Source organism: Trichechus manatus, unplaced genomic scaffold, assembly GCF_000243295.1.
Source record: "Trichechus manatus latirostris isolate Lorelei unplaced genomic scaffold, TriManLat1.0 scaffold00205, whole genome shotgun sequence".
In the NCBI taxonomy this organism is placed as follows: domain Eukaryota; kingdom Metazoa; phylum Chordata; class Mammalia; order Sirenia; family Trichechidae; genus Trichechus; species Trichechus manatus.
This window is the reverse complement of record NW_004444141.1, coordinates 640,405-658,405: the sequence shown is the minus strand read 5'-3', so window position 1 is coordinate 658,405 and position 18,001 is coordinate 640,405. Positions and strand designations below refer to the sequence as shown.

Below are 18,001 nucleotides of genomic sequence, written 5' to 3'. Positions count from 1 at the left end.
CTTCAAGGCTTTATATATGTCATCCCATTGCCTTCTTGCCTGCATGGTTTCTGCTGAGTAGTCTGAGCTTAGTCTTATTGACTCTCCTTTTAGGTGACTGTTCGTTTATCCCTAGTCACTGTTAAAATTCTCTATCTTTGGTTTTGTCAAGTGTGATTATAATATGTCTTGGTGACTTTCTTTTGGGATCTACCCTGTGCAGAGTTCAGTGAGCTTCTTGGATGTCTTCTCGTCTTTCACAATATCAGGAAAGTTTTCTGCCAGCAAATTTTCAACAATTCTCTCTGTATTTTCTGTTATCTCCCTCTCTTCCGCTACTCCAATCACTCATACGTTATTCCTCTCGAGAGAGTCCCACATAATTCTTAGGATTTTTTCATTTTTTCAAATTCTTTTATCTGATTTTTCCTCAAATGAATTGGTGTCAATTGCTTTGTCTTCATTCTCACTAATTCTAGCTTCCATTGCCTCTATTTTGCTCCTATGACTTTCTGTTGAGTTGTCTAATTCTGAAATTTTATTGTTAATCTTTTGGATTTCTGATTGCTGTCTCTCTGTGGATTCTAATAGCCTGTTAAATTTGTCATTTTGCTCTTCCATAGCCTTCCTAAATTCCTCTGTTGCTTTGTCTGTGTGTTCCTTGGCTTGCGTTTTTCTTGATCTCCTTTTTGATCTCTTGAAGAGCTCTCTATATTTGGAATTCTGCCTCCAGTAATTCCAAGACCTTCTCTTCCTCCAGGAGGTTTCCTGGTTCTTTGTTTTGGTGGCTTGCTGGACCCATCATGGTCTGCCTCTTTGAGATTTGATATTGACTTTTGTCTTCCAGCCATCAATAAGTTACTATGTTTATTTATTGTACGTTTGCTTACTGAATCCTAGCTTCTTGATTTGTTTTGTTTTGATATGCCTAAATAGGTTCATCATGTGAGCTACTTTGATTATTGGTGTCTTTGAAGTTCTCACGTCCTGTCACCAGGTGGTTAGAGTTGCTACTATGTATGTGAGCCCGGGAGTCTGTTTACTTTTCTTATGTGGATTCAGCTCAGGTGTCCAGGTCGTCGGTCACCAAGCATGTGGTGCAGGCTCTCACGTACAGTCTTAGAGTGGCAGGGCTACATAGGGTTGATTGGATCAAGCATGGGTATCTGGCTGCAATAGGGGGTTATGTGCTGAGCAAGGTAGGGGGCTTACAGCTGCCCCTGAGTGCCTGGCTGGAAGGCGTGTCACTGTTCCCTAGAGTGCATAGGGAGGTGGGTTTTGCAGCCGGACCTTGAGCACCCAGTGCTGTTGGCTGTAAGGATTGGGAGACACCACTTATTCTCAGACCCCTGTCATGGGTGGCTAGTTGTAGTGGGCGATGCCGCCAATCCTCAGGCCCCTGATGTGGGTGGGTGAGGACGCTGCTTTACGGGCAGGGCGGTGTCAAATGCCACTAATCTGCCATTCCCCTTTAGCTGTCGCAATTGGGAATAGCTTCAGGTGTATAACCTGCTATACTATGCTAATGAGGGCCTTAGCTGTTGAATCTGCCTACACAGGTCTAGGCAGGGGTGAAAGGCATTCGAAGTTCATGGACCCCTTTGTGAGACTCGTTTTGAGTGTGGTTAACCCTGACGGCCCAGCTTAGGGAAGCTGGTGGTTTCGTTTTTTGTTTGTTCATTTGTTTATTTGTTCCTTTCCCAAAGCCAGGAGACTGGCTCAGTGTGAAAGATCCCACTTCTGGCCCAGGGAGCACAGCAACCACTGAACACTGCTGGACCAGCACTGGAGCTGGGGGTTGGGGTGGGCAGTTGAGGGGAAGAGAGGCACTTCCCAGAGGGGGAAGGGTAATTTTCATCCTGCCTGGTAGGTTAGATGCTTGCACTTAACTTCTGCAGATCCAGCTCGCAGATCCAGTGCTGCTTCCCTCTGGCTCCAGAGGCTTATGCAGACTCTCCACCGCTAGGTTTCTCCCAATGTGGTAGAAACACCCCAGTGCTACTGCTAGGCTCAGCGTGTGTGCGCCAAACATTCCAGCCTGCAGGGTGCCAGCTAGGTCAGATCTGTCACTTCTTCACTGCTTCTGAAGTATCTCTCTCTCTCCCCCTGCCACTCAGTCTGATTCCTCAATTTTGTCTTTGCTGTTCAGGTCTCCTAGATTGTCATGTATAATCAGTTCACTTGTTTGTTTGAGTGTTTGTCATAAGAGGGACCAACAGGAAGCATCTGCCTATTCTGCGATCTTGGCCCCGCCTCCAGGAAGACCTTGATAGGGTTTTCAATGACTGATTTTTTGGAAGTAGATTGCCAGGCCTTTATTCCAGGGCATCTCTGGGTGGACTCAAGCCTCCAACCTTTTGGTTAGCAGTGAGTGTGTTAACTCTTTGCACCATCCAGAGATATAGAAGTTAGGAAGAATAAGCAGGGGAGCCACCTGGCGAGTGTGGCATCTCACAGTGGAGACCGAACCCCACACTCTTGAGGAGACCTAGAGTGTGGTTTGCCTTAAGCATCCCTAGAGAAGGGTGGAATGGGGAGATAGTGAACGAGCATGTAAGATTCTGGAGGAAGGCCTCTTCCTCCTCTCTGGGTACAGTAGTCACCTGGCTGGCCACACAGCAAAGACAGTGCTTCTGCCTCCCTGTGGGAAAGGCGGTGCTTCCTGCCTCCTTGTGGGAAAGGCAGTGCTTTCTGCCTTCTTGTGTGAGCAGAACCATCAAGGATCTGGTTCCGCCTGCTTCCCAGCCTTTGTCCCTTAGGCCGTAAACAGGGAGGAAAAGCAGGAGCGCAGTGCTTTGCTGTGGAGAAAAGCACAGTCCCTGCAGCTGCGTTTCTCTGTGCTGTCTTCAGAGCACTGAGTCGGTGTCCCCGAACAAGGGCTAGCCATACAGTGTAGAGCAGAGAATCATGCTGTGTACACTGTATGTATTTTAGTAGGGTATGTGTTATTCAGTTTGTTAAAGAAAGCACCCTGCTTAACTTTGTCTGATCTTTTTTGAGCATGGAGCCTTTTCTCTTTCATCCTGCAGAACAGCAGTTGCTCGTTACTGGTTGGGGAAGTATTGTCTTAGTGTTCACAGAGCTCTGATGTGTGTTAGCTGCTTTTCAGCCTTCACTGTGATCTAGAGGTGAGTCTGAGCAGCAGCAATGAGGGGGAAGCACTGCCTGTGGGAACCTGGTGGAGATCTAATTACACAGTAAATGTCTGTCCCTGGTTGTCTGTCCCAGGGCTTGGCCTTGGGCTGCTCAGGGTCCATACAGCAGGAGTGTTCAGGTACATTTTGTTGAATGGGAGACAAACAGCTGATTCTGACAGAACCCACTCTTAAGCCTGTGCCATTTCCATTCCAGTTCTGAGTTCTTCCTCCTGGCAGAGCCTGGGGCCCAGGCTCGAGGTGAGTGCTGGGAGGTGAAAGTCCTCATTAGGAAGCCAAAGTCCCCAGCCAATCTGATCTGGCCTGGTCATTGCCCTGTGTAGCATGCTGGGCGTTGGTCGAAATGTCTGAGCTGTCCTCACCACGGCTTGGGGTTAAGAGGCCCCTGTGTTTATTGACTGACCTCTGCTCTGGCTGATGACCCTAGCTGACTGTTGCCTGTCAGCAGACTGACAGTCCCTGAAGGAGACCACGTATGGACTTGCACGCTGCCTGCAATACAGCAGGAGCCATCTGGAACTCAGTCAGAGTGAAGGGAAGAGGAAGGGATGGACTCAATAGCATTGGACAAAATGTCTGCATTCTCTAAAGCTGTGTGTATCTGTGTGAGCCATTTCCTTAATATAAATCTCTCTTTACATATATACATTCACATATGTGTATATATATGTATGTATACATAAAGAGGTTTATATCAAGGCAGTGACTCACATGGCCCCTAGAGGCTGTACGTCCCAAGTCTGTGAGGCAGGAAAGAGAATTCTCCTGATCCACGTAGCCGCAGGGGCTGGGAACCCAAGATCGGCAGGCCGGAGAGCAGTGCTGCTGCAGGCGATGAAGATGATGAATCTCAAGATCAGCAGGCAAGACCACCGGCAAGCCGCCAGCCCAAATCCCAAGAACCAGAGGCCAGATGAAGGGGAGCAAGCTGCAGGATCAGAAACAAGCAAAAGCCCTGGCAAGGCGAGCAGGAAGTAGGCCGAGATGGGTGGAAAGATGAAGGCTGAGGGTGCAGTGAGCTGCCACAGGCCCTGCGCCAACCAGTGCCACTCAGCAGATTCCATCATGGGGGTGATCACGTATCAGATTTCAACAGGGAAGTGATCATGGCATTATACAACTGCCAAAACACTGAGAATCCTGGCCCAGCCAAGTTGACACACAGTCTTAACCATCACAGGCAGTTACCTTACACGTCACCTGTCAGGATGGCCACAGATGCTAGTTTAATTTACACCAGATTATTAATGGTGCGTGCTTTGGGTGGTGGGACTGTGGGTAAGCTCCCCCTCCTTCATGCTGTTCTGCTTGTTTGGATCACTTGTCTAATAAAGAGCATGAGTTTGGCAGTCAGCCTGAGCCATCTGCGCTTGAACCCTGTGCCCCACTTACTCGCTGTGTGGCTTTGGGCACATATGTATCACCTCTCAGCACTATTTTCCTCATCTGGAAATGGAGGTATTGCTGTCACCTTCACAGGTTGTGGGCATTGGATAGAGCAGCATGTGACGTTCCCAGCGGGCACTGGGAAGCGTTCCCTCCTTCACTGTTGCTGTACTTACCTCCCCTGGTGTCTCCCGTGTGGCGAGTGCTGGAGGAACGAGTGAGCTGACGGCCACTGTTTCCTGTGTTTGTGTCCTTTCAGTGACCTCCAGAATGCTGCGGCCGGGTCCTTCGCCTCAGCGTTTGCTGCACTGGTACTCTGCCCCACGGAGCTCGTCAAGTGCCGGCTGCAGACCATGTACGAAATGGAGGCGTCAGGAAAGATAGCAGCGAGCCAGAAGTAAGCACCACTGAGGCACAAGCAGTCATGTCTCTGTCGCCTTGGTGTACAGATTATTATTATTATTATCGTTTTTTTGTATTGTACTAAAATCAGGAGGCAGATATGGACACATTCATCTATTCCAAAATGTTCTTGATCATGTTTCTAGAATGCTTTCCCTGACTAGTTAAAAGATAATTTTTGGAAAGGACTGTCTGTGGTGGCTAGACCCACCATCCCATAGAATGTCTTAGGCAGACCCTCCCCCAGCAATGGAGAAGCCAGGAGCTTTTGCCTCTCTGGCCTCTTGGGTGCATAAGGCATGACCCCCAACTGTCTCTGGGGCACATAGTGGGCAGCTTTGAACTTTGCCCCAGTGGTAGCAGTGCTGGGTTTGCATGTGTCTCAGAGCTGAGCCTGCAGCACGTGCCCATTTGGATTCTGAGATAAATTATTGATGCCTATTCCAAGGTCATGCATGAGTGTTCACGCTGACCACTCCAGATCAGAGGGACATCTTCCTTTACCTCCCCTCCCTGCAGCCTCTGCGAAGAACTCAAGTTCTGAAAACATTCACCAAAACGCTCGTGAAGGAGAGGCACTCTTCATCGTCATGTCACCTACTCAGTCTTGAAAACAGATTCTAGCTACCCTGTGAGGGTGTATATGTCATACACAACGCGACTTATTTGATCATTGAAAAGCAGTTCATTAATCCCTGAATGTGCTTGTGTTATCCTGATATCTGGCTGACAGGAGTTTTGGTCTTGGCTTTTGCTGTGGCTAACTCAAAGCCTGGGCATCCCCTGGGAAACAACAGTAGATAAACTGAGGATTTCCAGCTCTTAGTCTCCTCTCAGAGTGAGATTTGTCATAGCAACTTATTTTCTGCACCCTTGAGATTTCCTTGCAATGAACTTGGTCTGTCGTTCATACCTAGAAGTCTAAACGTGTAACTTTTAAACTTTTTATTGAAATACAGCATGCAGTAACGTGAATTCATAACAAGTCGTAAGTGTGCACGTTTATAAATATTTACAAAATGAACATGCCTTTGTAACCACTGGCCAGATTAAGAAATAGAACGTTAGTAGCACCCAGAAAGTCCCCTCATGTCCTTTCCAAGTAGTTTAAGGTATTTTTTTTTAATTGTGGTAAATATGTAACAAATCATTTGCCAATTCAGTGTTCTTCACTTGTACAATTTGGTGACATGAATTATGTTCATCATGTTGTGCAGTCATGACTGTTGTCCATTTCCACATTTTCCCCTCATGCTTGTTAGAAGCACAGTGTCCCCTAAACAGTGAGTCCCCCTTACCCCTCATCCCCACCCCCAGTATCCACTGATGAAGTTTGGTTTCTATGCATTTGCCTGTTCTAGATCTTTCATATAAGTGGGATCATGCACTGTTTGTCCCTTTGTGGCTGATTTATTTCACTCAGCATAATGTTTTCAAGGTTTATATCTGTATTGTAGTTTGTATCAAGACTTCATTTATTTTTACAGCTGAGTAATATTTTATGTATGGACCATGTTTCGTTTATGCATTCATCTGTTGATGGACATATAGGTTGTTTCAGTTTGATTTTTTTATTCTATTTATGTGTTTTGAGTGAAAGTTTACAGCTCAAGTTAGTTTCTCATACAAAAATTTATACACACATTGTTATGTGACCCTAGTTGCTATCCCTATAATATGTCAGCACACTCCTCCTTTCCACCCCAGATTTCCCGTGTCCATTCAACCTGCTGCTGTCCTTTTCTGCCTTCTCATCTCGCCTCTGGATAGGAGCTGCCCATTTAGTCTTATGTAGCTACTTGAGCTAAGGAGCACACTTGTCATGAGTATCATTTTATGTCTTATAGTCCAGTCTAATCTTTGTCTGAAGAGTTAGCTTCGGGAATGGTTTTAGTTCTGGGTTAACAGATAGTCTGGGGGCCGTGTCTTCTGGGGTTCCTCCAGTCTCAGACCATTAAGTCTGGTCTTTTTACTAGAATTTGAGTTCTGCACCCCACTTTTCTCCTGCTCCGTCGGGGACTCTGTGTTGTGTTCCCTGTCATGGCGGTCATTGGTGATAACCGGCACCATCTAGTTCTTCTGGTCTCAGGCCGATGGAGTCTTTGGTTTATGTGGCCCTTTTGTTTCTTGGGCTAATATTTTCCTTGTGTCTTTGGTGTTCTTCATTTTCCTTTACTCCAGGTGGTTGGCACCAATTGATGCATCTTAGATGGCAGCTTGCTAGCTTTTAAGACCCCAGATGCCACTCACCAAAGTGGGATGCAGAACATTTTCTTAATAAACTTTGTTATGCCAATTGACCTAGATGTCCCCTGAAACCATGGTCCCCAGACCTCCGCCCCTGCTACTCTGTCCCTCAGAGTGTTTGGTTGTATTCAGGAAACTTCTTAGCCTTTGGTTTAGTCCAGTTATGCTGACTTCCCCTGAATTGTGTGTTGTCTTTCCCTTCACCTAAGATAATTCTTGTCTACTAGTTAGTGAGTACCCCTCTTCCTCCCTCTACACCCTTGTAACCATCAAAGAATGTTTTCTTCTGTGTTTAAACCTTTTCTTGAGTTCTCATAATAGTGGTCTTATGTAATAGTTGTCCTTTTGTGACTGACTAATTTCACTCAGCATAATGCCTTCCAGATTCATCCATGTTGTGAGATGTTTCATGGATTCATCGTTGTTCTTTATCGTTGCGTAGTATTCCGTTGTGTGAATGTATCATAATTGTTTATCCATTCATCCATTGATGGGCACCTAGGTTGTTTCCATCTTTTTGCTGTTGTGAACAGTGCTGCAGTGAACATGGGTGTGCATATATCTGTTTGTGTGATGGCTCTTATTTCTCTAGGATGTATTCCAAGGAGTGGGATTGCTGGATCGTATGGTACTTCTATTTCTAGCTTTTTAAGGAAGCACCGAATCTCTTTCCAAAGTGGGTGTACCATTTTACATTCCCACCAGCAGAGTATAAGTGTTCCACCCTCTCCACAACCTCTCCCTCATTTATTATTTTGTGTTTTTTGGATTAATGCTAGCGTTGTGTTAAGATATTTTTAAAGAAAGTAAATTTTTAACTCAAAAGGATTTAGGTATACAGACACCTTGCAAGAAAGTATAAAATAGGAAGTCTGACTTTGTATTTTCAGCATGGGGTATATGGCAGCCTTGAGGTGAAGACTTACCAGAAGGCAGGTGGTTGTGTTGAGTTGAATTAATTTGTTCCCTTCCATGTATAGAAAACCAATGGCACTGCAGGAAGTAATGCTTGAGGTAGCCTTCTGGAGTCCTCAGAAGGAAGATAATCATTAAAAGCACGTAGCTTTTATTACCTTGGGGCTTGATTGTTCATTGCTTCAAGCCAAGTGCCTGTTCTCTGAGAACAAAGTGAATAGTGAGGCGTTTACTAAGGTGCACTGAGTACAGGTGTCTGGTCCTGCCTTAATAGGGATAAAACCTGCTACAGGAGGAGGACTCTGTAGGTGAAAAGCGGTTCTTTGTTCCGGTGGCTCCAGTAGCAGGGTTTTGTTCTGCTTAAAATCAAGTATCCTGCGTTGCCATCGAATCACTGGCAGCTGTGGCCCACGTCTTAGGATTTCTTTTGTCTTGCCTTCAGGTAACATTTAGTCCTTTGCTCATTTCTCTACACTAAAACAAAACAAACCCTAAACACTGAACAAATTCCCTCAAAACACACCACATGAAAAGAAAAAGAGGAAATAGGAATTGGGGGAGGTAAGGGACTGGGCACATACAATACCATTTTATTCTTGCTGAGTTTGAGCAGCTCCTCATGTAACTCTGACCAAAACCAAACCCATTGCCGTTGAGTCAATTCCTACTCATAACAACCCTAGAAGACAGAGTAGAACTGCCCTTATAGGGTTTCCAAGGAGCAGTTGGTGGATTCAAACTGCCGACCTTTTGGTTAGCAGCCGAGCTCTTAACCACTGCTAATTCACTACAGTGAATTTTGCTACAGAAAAATGGGCACCCAGCTCTTCTACATTTCTGATAATGTGAATCTAGAAATGTATGCATCCATTTTAATAAAATGTGTTTACCATGAGTAATTTAGGTGACAAAACTTGTTATAAGTATCTATCCTTCTCTAAAATTTTTCCTTCCCACAGAAGTCTGGCTTTTATCTCAGAATGCCTTGCTCCTCTGCGTCTACATCAGGGGCTTCGTTACTGTGCCCAATCAGCTTGTTCACTGGGTGTGTATGCTGCTGGCCTCCCTCCTTTTCCACCCACCGTAACTGTGCCTCTCACTCTCTCCTCCCAGTACAGTTTGGTCTGTTGTGAAGAGTATCCTTAGGAAAGATGGCCCCTTGGGCTTCTACCATGGACTGTCAAGCACTTTACTTCGAGAAGTACCGGGCTATTTCTTCTTCTTCGGTGGCTATGAACTGAGCCGATCGTTTTTTGCATCAGGGAGATCAAAAGATGAACTAGGTAAATGTGTTGGTGTGAGAGCAATTGGATAGTGTTCTCCCTCCCCAGTGGTGTGGCCACTGCTGATCGTCTGCCCTGTGCGCCCTCTGGTGGGGGGAGGTCCGTCTGGAACTAGAGTTTCTGGACAGAGGAGAGTAATGTGGTGGTAGGAGATGGCTATCATCCTTCCACAGGCTTCCTAACTCCTCAGGACCAGGGGCTGAAGCAGCACCTCCCAAATTTTTTACTGGAGTTAACGTTTGTTAATTTGTTCTGGATCCAGTTTAGGGGAAGAAGAAATACAGAAATTTAGTTTCCCCGCAGGGAAATCCCTACACATAATCTTGCAATGAGTTTAAAACTTGGCAATAAATCTTAATAGTGTTTTGAGAGCAGTGAAAAGTGTAGTTCTTTGTAGCTGGTTCTGTTTATCCATTGGCACAACTGTATGCAATGTTTGACTCAAGTGAGTTATTTAAAAAAAAAAAAAAACTCAGTGTTTTGGATCTATTCAGACTTAACTGTTGGGTTTACTAAGAGAATCTTGATTTTTCAGAGGAAGAATTGGGGCTATAGGGTGTTAAGATATTAAAATACTTAGAGTAACAAGTTGAAAAAAGAGGTGGCCGTGGTCTTTGACCTCCCTTCCCGTTCCCTGTGATCAGGCATTGCCACCTGCTGTGGGCCTGCTGGCCCCTGTGGGCCCACCCTCTGGAGGACGAGGCAGTGGGCCCGCACCTAGGTGAGCAGCCTGAAAGAGTCCTCACCAGGTCTTCTTGTCCAGAAGGGGATGTAGACAGCCAATCTGAACCTGTGTTCTTGGTGCCCAGTAACCAGAGCTTGTGACAGGTTCCTCAAAGAACTATACTCCCAGCACTCATGCTGCAGCCATTACCCCATTGACCTTGGCATGTCGCCTGTTTTAGAGACAAAATACCACCTGCGTTTTTTCTTCTCCAGGCCCTGTCCCTTTGATGTTAAGTGGCGGAGTTGGTGGAATTTGCCTCTGGCTGGCAGTATACCCAGTGGATTGTATCAAATCCAGAATTCAGGTTCTGTCCATGTCTGGAAAACAGGCAGGATTTATCAGAACCTTTGTAGGTGTTTTGAAAAATGAAGGTAAGTCTGCTGATTGCAGGAACAGAGTAGGTATGTCTGGAGTGCGTGGCCTCCCGCTGCTGATCCCCTCGAGGTGTGATCTCGTGTGACTGCGCTCTTTCCCCACCTCACACGCTGTTTCTAGCAGTGTGGATGAACCCACGTTTGTGGATTTGTCTTTCCAGACCCCTTCCTTCTGCTTGCTTTCAAGAAGAATCCTTAAAGTCCCTGTTCCTAACCCAAGGCCTGGCATCAGTCAGGATTCTTTGTTCTAAATCACCTGGAGGAAATTTTTAAAAATATGGCTTTGCCTAAGGGGACAGATACTTTGAGGTCAGCACTGCCTATTTTACATCAGATGATCTCTAACTGTACCACTAGGGATTTAAAAGGATGTATAACATCGTTAATGCTAGGACTTCTGGGATCAGAAATGGACTAAGAAGTTTCTGAAGGCAATTTACTGTCAGTTTCTAGAGTTATACAGGACGATAAGGATTTTCTAAGTAAGATTTATATAAAGCCAGCTTTATGAAACCAGCGAGTAAAGACCTGTCCTTCCAGCATCTACTATGCATCTTATAACTTGGGAGCACAATGATAGTACAGTAGTATGCAGAAACTGTTTAACTTGTGTCCCAACTAGACCACAGACATCTGGTATATATTAGTAGAAAGCCCACTTTAAATTTGCATAACACTTTATATTTTTAAAGTACTTACACCTGCATTGTCTAAATTTCATAACAACCCTGGGAACGTATTTTCCTCTCATTTAATGTCAGTCCAGGAGCCCTGGTGGTACAGTGCGTAAGTGCTTGACTGCTAACCAAAAGGTTCGTGGTTCAAACCCACCAGCCGCTGTGCAGGAGAAAGATGTGGCAGTCTGCTTCTGTAAAGATCGCAGCCATGGAAACCGTATGGGGAGTTCTCTGTCCCGCAGGGTCGCTGTGAGTTTGCATCGCCTTGCTGGCAGTGGGTAATTTCAGTCCAGTGCTAGTACTAAAAGGTCTCTGACCTCTAGGGCAGTGCTTTTTCCACCACTGCCACGCCTGGTGGTCCTTGCACTCCAGGCAAAGCTGCAAAGCTGCTGCTGCCAGTGGCTCCGTGGTTGCCTCCCATTCACCTCATAAGGCATCGGCTCTGCCCATTTCTTTTAATGGAAGTTAACCAGGCATGGAACTGGTGTATGTTACATGAGCATGGATCAGCTTGGCTGGGAGACCTGCCAAGTGTCCTTGTTTCCATTAGTGTATTTAGGGAAACCTGAAAATAAATCCATTGCTTTTTGGGTTTGGGTGCCGCTGTAGAGTGAGTATGAAAATACCTGTGCTTTGCAGCTGCGTGGGAATGTCCAAGGAGAGGACTGTCTCAGTCTTCATCACCCTTTTGTCTTGTAGGAATAACTGCTTTGTATTCTGGACTGAAACCGACTCTGATTCGTGCAGTCCCTGCCAATGGGGCACTGTTTTTGGCCTACGAATACAGCAGGAAGTTGATGATGAGCCAGTTTGAAGCTCAGTGAGGTGCCTTGTGAACCTGGGCCTTGAGCATACTCGTTTGAGGACCACAGTTCATTTCGGGGTTTCATGGAGTTTAAGACCTACGTGCAATTATTTCGACTTCATGAGAATTTTGTTTTTGTCTTCCCTTCTTCTGCCTTAAATCTTAAACTTTATGGGAGGACTTCTAGTTTACATCATATAAATTCTGCCCATAATTGTACTGAAATAGAGAAATGGCTGTTCTTCCCCTTGGTGAAATATACAGAGTGAGCCAGTGGCCCTGTGTACGTACCTCTGAAAGGCTAAACGTAGGTCTGTCAGGGATTTTGCCTGAACCCATGTATGCACTTGGGGTTTGGATGGTTATGTGCTGTGAAACACAATTTGGTTCCATGTTTCATCTCAGATATTGCCAGAAAAGCCCAGAGCTGAGCATGTTTATAAAGATGTCTGTAAATGATTGCTTAACCCATTTAAGACGTAAGGTCGCTTTAAAGTCCACTTAACATGTGCACTATACATGCTAAAGCTTTAAAGTTTTTGTGTGGTGCTTGAAAACCAAAATACCTGTCTGGATTTTTAAGAGAATATTCCTGCATTCTGGTGTGGCTTCCACGTTGACTTTCAGGGTAGGCATCCTGGATTTTCAAGATGCTCTGCGCTCACTGACATAGTGCCATTTGTCTTCTAAGTGGGATCATACTCCTCACTCGGACTATATTGCTGGGTGTGGCCTAGAGCCTTCACCCGCCCCAGCTTCCCCTTGGCCCTCTCCAAGAGGGCTTGCCTCTGCTGGGCGTCAGATTGGGAAAAGGGCCAAGGAGATGGGGCTGTGCTGCCATGCTCATGGAGACCCACATGGCTGACAGCAGCTCTTAGCTTCTGGTCCCTGGGTCCTGGCCTGGGTAGGATTCCAGGGTGTTCTGCTGGCCCATCTAGGGGCTGTTGATCCACTTTGGCCCACTCACCGTCCTCTCTACCTCTACCAGTCAGAAGCCTTCCCGGGACAGCGTGCCAGAGCCAGAACCTCGTCCCTGGTTGGTGATGGAGTGACACTGCCCATGGTGAAGTCCTCTCCTCTCTAGCAGAACTAGATAGCTTAGTGCTTGCACTCTGCAGTGAGTAATGGCAGGGTTGACCCATCCTGAAGTTTACTGTGCGGCCCATAACTCCTTGGCGTGCTTTCACAGTGCTGGAGCCTTCTAAAATTTGTACTGGTAGTCAGAATTTTAATGATGATTATATAGGGGGTGTGACTTAAAGTATTGATATAATAAGAAAAGTAATTTTACTCAAGTATACTGCACGTCTGTATATACATGCACTAGCACAAAAGACAACAGCTCTTCTGATCCCTGGGGTCTGTTCTTCGGCCACATGGTGTAAGAGGGTCATTCTTGGCAACACTAAAGCCATACTGCCCCATGACCAGCAGGCTCTCTCAGTACAGAGTGTTCTTAAGCTGCCAGCAAGCCGGCAGTAACCCTTATTTCTAATGATCCGTGTCTGTGTGTCACACCTCCTGTTTCCTTCAGCTTCTGCTCCCTGTGAGGCCTCTGTGCTAACTACAGCCATGGTGCCCGAAGCAAGAAGGCTAGGGAGACAGGGTGCTGACTGACAGGGCTGCTGTGGAAATCGGGCGAGGACGCTTGCTCGGCATGGTGCCTGGTGTGCGTGACATCTGCAGGCTGGGCTTCCACCTGCCTTTTCTTTCAAAGAAAACCATTTTCTACTTTACTTTTTTCTCCATGTTCAGGTGGTCAGTGGCTATTACATGGTGCTTCATCCTCACAGGCTTAGATTTAAAGCAGAATAGGAAACGGACTGGCTTCCAGCAGGAAGTGGAACTTCACAGTCCACAGTTCACCTCCCGGGGCCTGTTAGCCCTGTTGTCAGCAGACCTTGTTTACACATGTTGTCCGTTAAAGATTTAACTAAATAAATAGAAGTGATTTGAAGCAAGTTAGAGTGAGAATGAGGAATGGGAACCCAAGTTGGGAGAACTTGTTTTCATTCTGTTTACTTAATTCATATTCAGTATTTGGGTACAGTTTGTACCATTTCAGATCTGTACTCCAGACAAAATATATAGTAACACAGAATGTTGAGTTTAGGGTAATTTGGGTGTTCTGTCATTATTTAGGAGCCCTGGTGGTGCAGTGGTTAAGAGCTGGGCTGCAAACAGAAAGGATGGCAGTTTGAATCTGCCAGCTGCTCCTTGGAAACCCCATAGGGCAGTTCTGCACTGTCCTATAGGGTTGTTATGAGTCTGAATCAACTCAACAGCAGTGAGTTTGGGTTTTTTTTTTATTTAGGAGCCCTGGTGGTGCAGTGGTTAAGAGCTACACCTGCTGACTAAAAGGTCACCAGTTCGAATCCACCAGCTTCTTGGAAACTCTATGGGGCAGTTCTGTTCTGTCCTGTAGGGTCGCTATGGCCTGGTGGTGCAGTGGTTAAAGCACTTGGCTGCTAACTGAAAGGTCAGCAGTTCGAACCCACCAGCCTCTCTGCAGGGGAAAGATGTGGCAATCTGCTTCTGTAAAGATTACAGCCTTGGAAACCCTATGGGGTGGTTCTGCTCTGTCTTGTGGGGTCGCTATGGGTTGGAATCAGCTCGATCACAAATTGTTTGGATCATTATTTACTTGATATTTGATTACATTATGAGTTTTTATGTGCTTTTACATCCATGCTAAGAACAAACTTTCAGACATGTTTAAGAGTTTTATGTAAAATAATATTTCCAGGTTGTGGTTTTATTGCCATCAAGCAATGTTTTCTGTCAACAAACAGTCCTGATATAAAATAATTCCAATGTAGATAAACTGACAGAAACACATGTTCTTTATATATACTGCAGCTGTGAACTTGGCCCACTTGACCAGGTTGTGGATGGGATGCAGCTGATTTGGCAGGAAGCCATTCTATTTGTTATAAAATAAACTGTTTGCTGTAAAGTTCTGGATAATTCAGTCCCAAGTTAGCAAATTCTGTTTAAGAAAACCAGTATCGTTCTGATATATTATAATGTAAGTTTTTCGAGTTCTAAGAAATGTTCACGTTGGATTTAAAGAAGGCAACACCCCAAGAGGCCCTTAAAAGTTTTCTTTATGTGAGCAAAAAAGCAGAGTAGTGTGGCATGCCAAAAATTTTGATGCATCTTGAAGGGTTAGGGAGGAGAAACCCCAATTGTAAACTCTTTTGAAAAGCAAGATTCTTAAAATAAAAATTGAGTTTTCTTTCCCTTCTTATTGTTAGTGTTGAAAAAGAGAACTTCACCCCTTACTGATCCAGCCAACTATTTTCCCCTTCACCTAAACCTGCCACCGTCTGCTCACTATGGATGATTGCTGCATGAATTTTAAGTGAAGCAGCACAACCTGTTCTGCTACAACACATGCTTCTGTAACACAGATTACCGAAGAATGCTGGTAATAGCATGGAAGTAACTTCAGAGTATGTTCTATGTGATCTTTCTCTCTGAGGGAAGCCAGAATAGAAGAGTAGAATATCACTTTCGTCAGAAAAGGAGAAAGTTTTTAGCTGAACTGCTGCACTGACAGCTGGAATCTTTTTTGGGCCATCAAAAAAAAAAAAGACCACCTGCACCTATGCCACTCATGCCTCTTGTGGGACTCGGCTCGGGGCCGGTTGCGCTGTCTGGTATAATTAAAGTATTGCTGTACTTCCACTGTTTTCTTATTTAATACCCACCGTGGTGATCTTGGAGGAGCCCTGGTGGCGCAATGGTTAAGAGCTCGGCTGCTAACCAAAAGGTCGGCCGTTCAGATCCACCAGCCTCTCCTTGGAAACCCTGTGGGGCAGTTCTGCTTTGTCCTGTTGGGTGGCTATGAGTTAGGGTTAGGGTTAGGGTTTGGCAGCGGGTTTGGTTTTGGGTTTGGTGGTAATCTCCAGACATTCTAGGCCGCCAACCTGGGTGGTCTAAATTGTTTTTGTAAATGCACTGGTTACAAAGTTGATTAGTTGGAGTGTCTGCCCCAAACCCTGTTTTTCCCTCCTGCAAACTTAGTGTGTGCTTTTTGCAGAGTGCCAAGTTGGTTTTTGCTTTTTTTGTTTTTAATTTGCTGTCTCCACTCTAATTATAGTTAGAGGAGAGGGATGCTTTCAGTCCATAAAACTGTCTACATGCTATCAACTAAACTTTTTTAAACCCACCCCACCAGCCCCTGGTAGCCACTAATCATGTTTTGTCCAGATGGGTTTGCCTGTTACAGATACTTCAGATAAGGTGAGTCATACGGTACGTGCCCTTCTGTGTCTGGCTTATTTCACTTAGCGTCATGTTCTCAAGGTTGATCCATGAGGTGGCATGTATCGACTTCATTTCTCTTTTAAGCTGAGTCAGACAGTATTCCATTGTACATAGTGACCACGTTTTGTTTATTCATCTGTTGATAGACACTTGGGTTGTTTCACCTGCTGACTACTGTGAACAATGCTGCAGCAGGGTTTTTTCAGGAATGAGTATGTCATGTTTTTAGCAGACACCGGTTCTTATTGGTTGCTATACTTTTTGTTTTCTGATGAATTTAACTTAGTCTAGATAGTTGAGATCCTTACCAATAAAAAGAAAATCATTCCAGCAAGGATAATTTCAATAAAACTGTTTCCAAGGACTATTTTGGCCTTAAAATACAGTGGCAGTGAAGGTATTTAGAATAAAGCGGCACCTAGTACCAAAAGGAAACTAATGATTCCCTAAGGACACAAGGAGGCCCGGTGTGGTGTAAACGATGAACATGCTCAGCTGCTATCTGAAAGGTTGGAGATTCGAGTCCACTCAGAGGTGCCTCGGAGGAAAGTCCTGGTGATCTGTTTTGGAAAGATCACAGCCATTGAAAACCCTATGGAGCACAGTTCTACAATGACACACATGGAGTTGCCATGAGCTGGAATCAACTCCACAGCAGCAACAGTGGTCACAGGACTAAGCAGTGATTATAATGACAAGGTAGCCTCCCTTGACAGTTCCTCAAGCCTAGGTAAATATGGCTGTGCATAGTTCCTTTTACTGGGGTAAGGGCAGTAGGTTTTACAATAATAAATCTAGATTACTCTAAGAGCAAATACTTCGTTTAACTTCACTTAGGATGGTACGTAAAAGCAGAAGTTACTGAAGATTCTTTTTCCTTCATGCTTACCGAGATCTTTCACTCTCCATGGGGATGCATGTGTGTGCATGTGTAATTAAAGGAAGACTGTTATGTAAGCAACCCACGTGGTGCCTGGAGTGCCATGAAAAGTGTGTGTGTTGGGGGGGTGGTGTTTGTGTGAAACATTTCTCTTTATTGCCAGTTCGATGTTTGTTAATAGTTTATAAATCAAGTGGAGGAAGGAAATAGAAATTACATTTTTAATCTGAAATTACAAATGTAAAAAAGAAAAGTTCGTAATAAATACTTGTCCAAACATGCATAAATAAATCCCCAGTATTGGGGGGGGAATCACAATTTTTAAAAATCAGAATTATTTTAATATGAACGTTCTATTTCAAAGTTCTTCAAAATGATAAACTTAATATTCCCATGTTCCAATTTTATCTGAATAGCAAGAAAACTTCAAAGTATATTCTTTCAAAAAAAGAAAAAAAAAAGATTGGCAAATGTATACATTTAATAGAATTCTACATATTTACTTAAAGGATATAAACATTCGCAGAGAAGGGAAGAACATGATTGTATGCTAAAATGCTATCTATAGTTAAAATGAGGTACCAGCTACAATATAACTGTAGGGTATGTCTCATTCAAAATATATTTCTACTGCAAACTCTGGTTGGTAAATTTTCCATGTTTTTGACTTATGGGGATTATCCAATTCATTTCTTGGAAGATAAAGCCTAAGAATAGAAAAAAAATTATTTTAGGGCTATAAGAACAGCCATGCAGTAAAGGCACCCTTGTTAGAATTTTAAAAACATTTGCCTGCCCTGCTGAGCATCTCAGCCCCTTCGGTTTCATAGGTGGGCCCCTCCATCCGCTCGCTCAGGGCCTGCAGGGTGCGAGGCACTGAGCCGACTCACCTTAAACTT

The 18,001-nt window shown here is 44.8% G+C and overlaps 2 protein-coding genes across 2 annotated transcripts in view; one reads left to right on the top strand and one right to left on the bottom strand.

The window, feature by feature from the left end:
* SLC25A15 (solute carrier family 25 member 15) overlaps nucleotides 1-12,421 on the top strand; it is a 29,024-nt gene extending 16,603 nt beyond the window's left edge. Inside the window, exons 3-6 of the mRNA XM_004388071.1 lie at nucleotides 4,780-4,917; nucleotides 9,198-9,367; nucleotides 10,307-10,465; nucleotides 11,845-12,421. Coding sequence (XP_004388128.1) covers nucleotides 4,780-4,917; nucleotides 9,198-9,367; nucleotides 10,307-10,465; nucleotides 11,845-11,969 — 592 coding nt within the window. The 3' untranslated portion in view covers nucleotides 11,970-12,421. The remainder of the gene's footprint in view (nucleotides 1-4,779; nucleotides 4,918-9,197; nucleotides 9,368-10,306; nucleotides 10,466-11,844) is intronic.
* Nucleotides 12,422-17,712: 5,291 nt separating this feature from the next.
* The window catches only part of LOC101340255 (phosphatidylinositol 3,4,5-trisphosphate 3-phosphatase TPTE2-like), a 217,068-nt gene continuing 216,779 nt past the window's right edge, over nucleotides 17,713-18,001 (bottom strand). Inside the window, exon 18 of the mRNA XM_012558990.1 lies at nucleotides 17,713-17,809. Coding sequence (XP_012414444.1) covers nucleotides 17,713-17,809 — 97 coding nt within the window. The remainder of the gene's footprint in view (nucleotides 17,810-18,001) is intronic.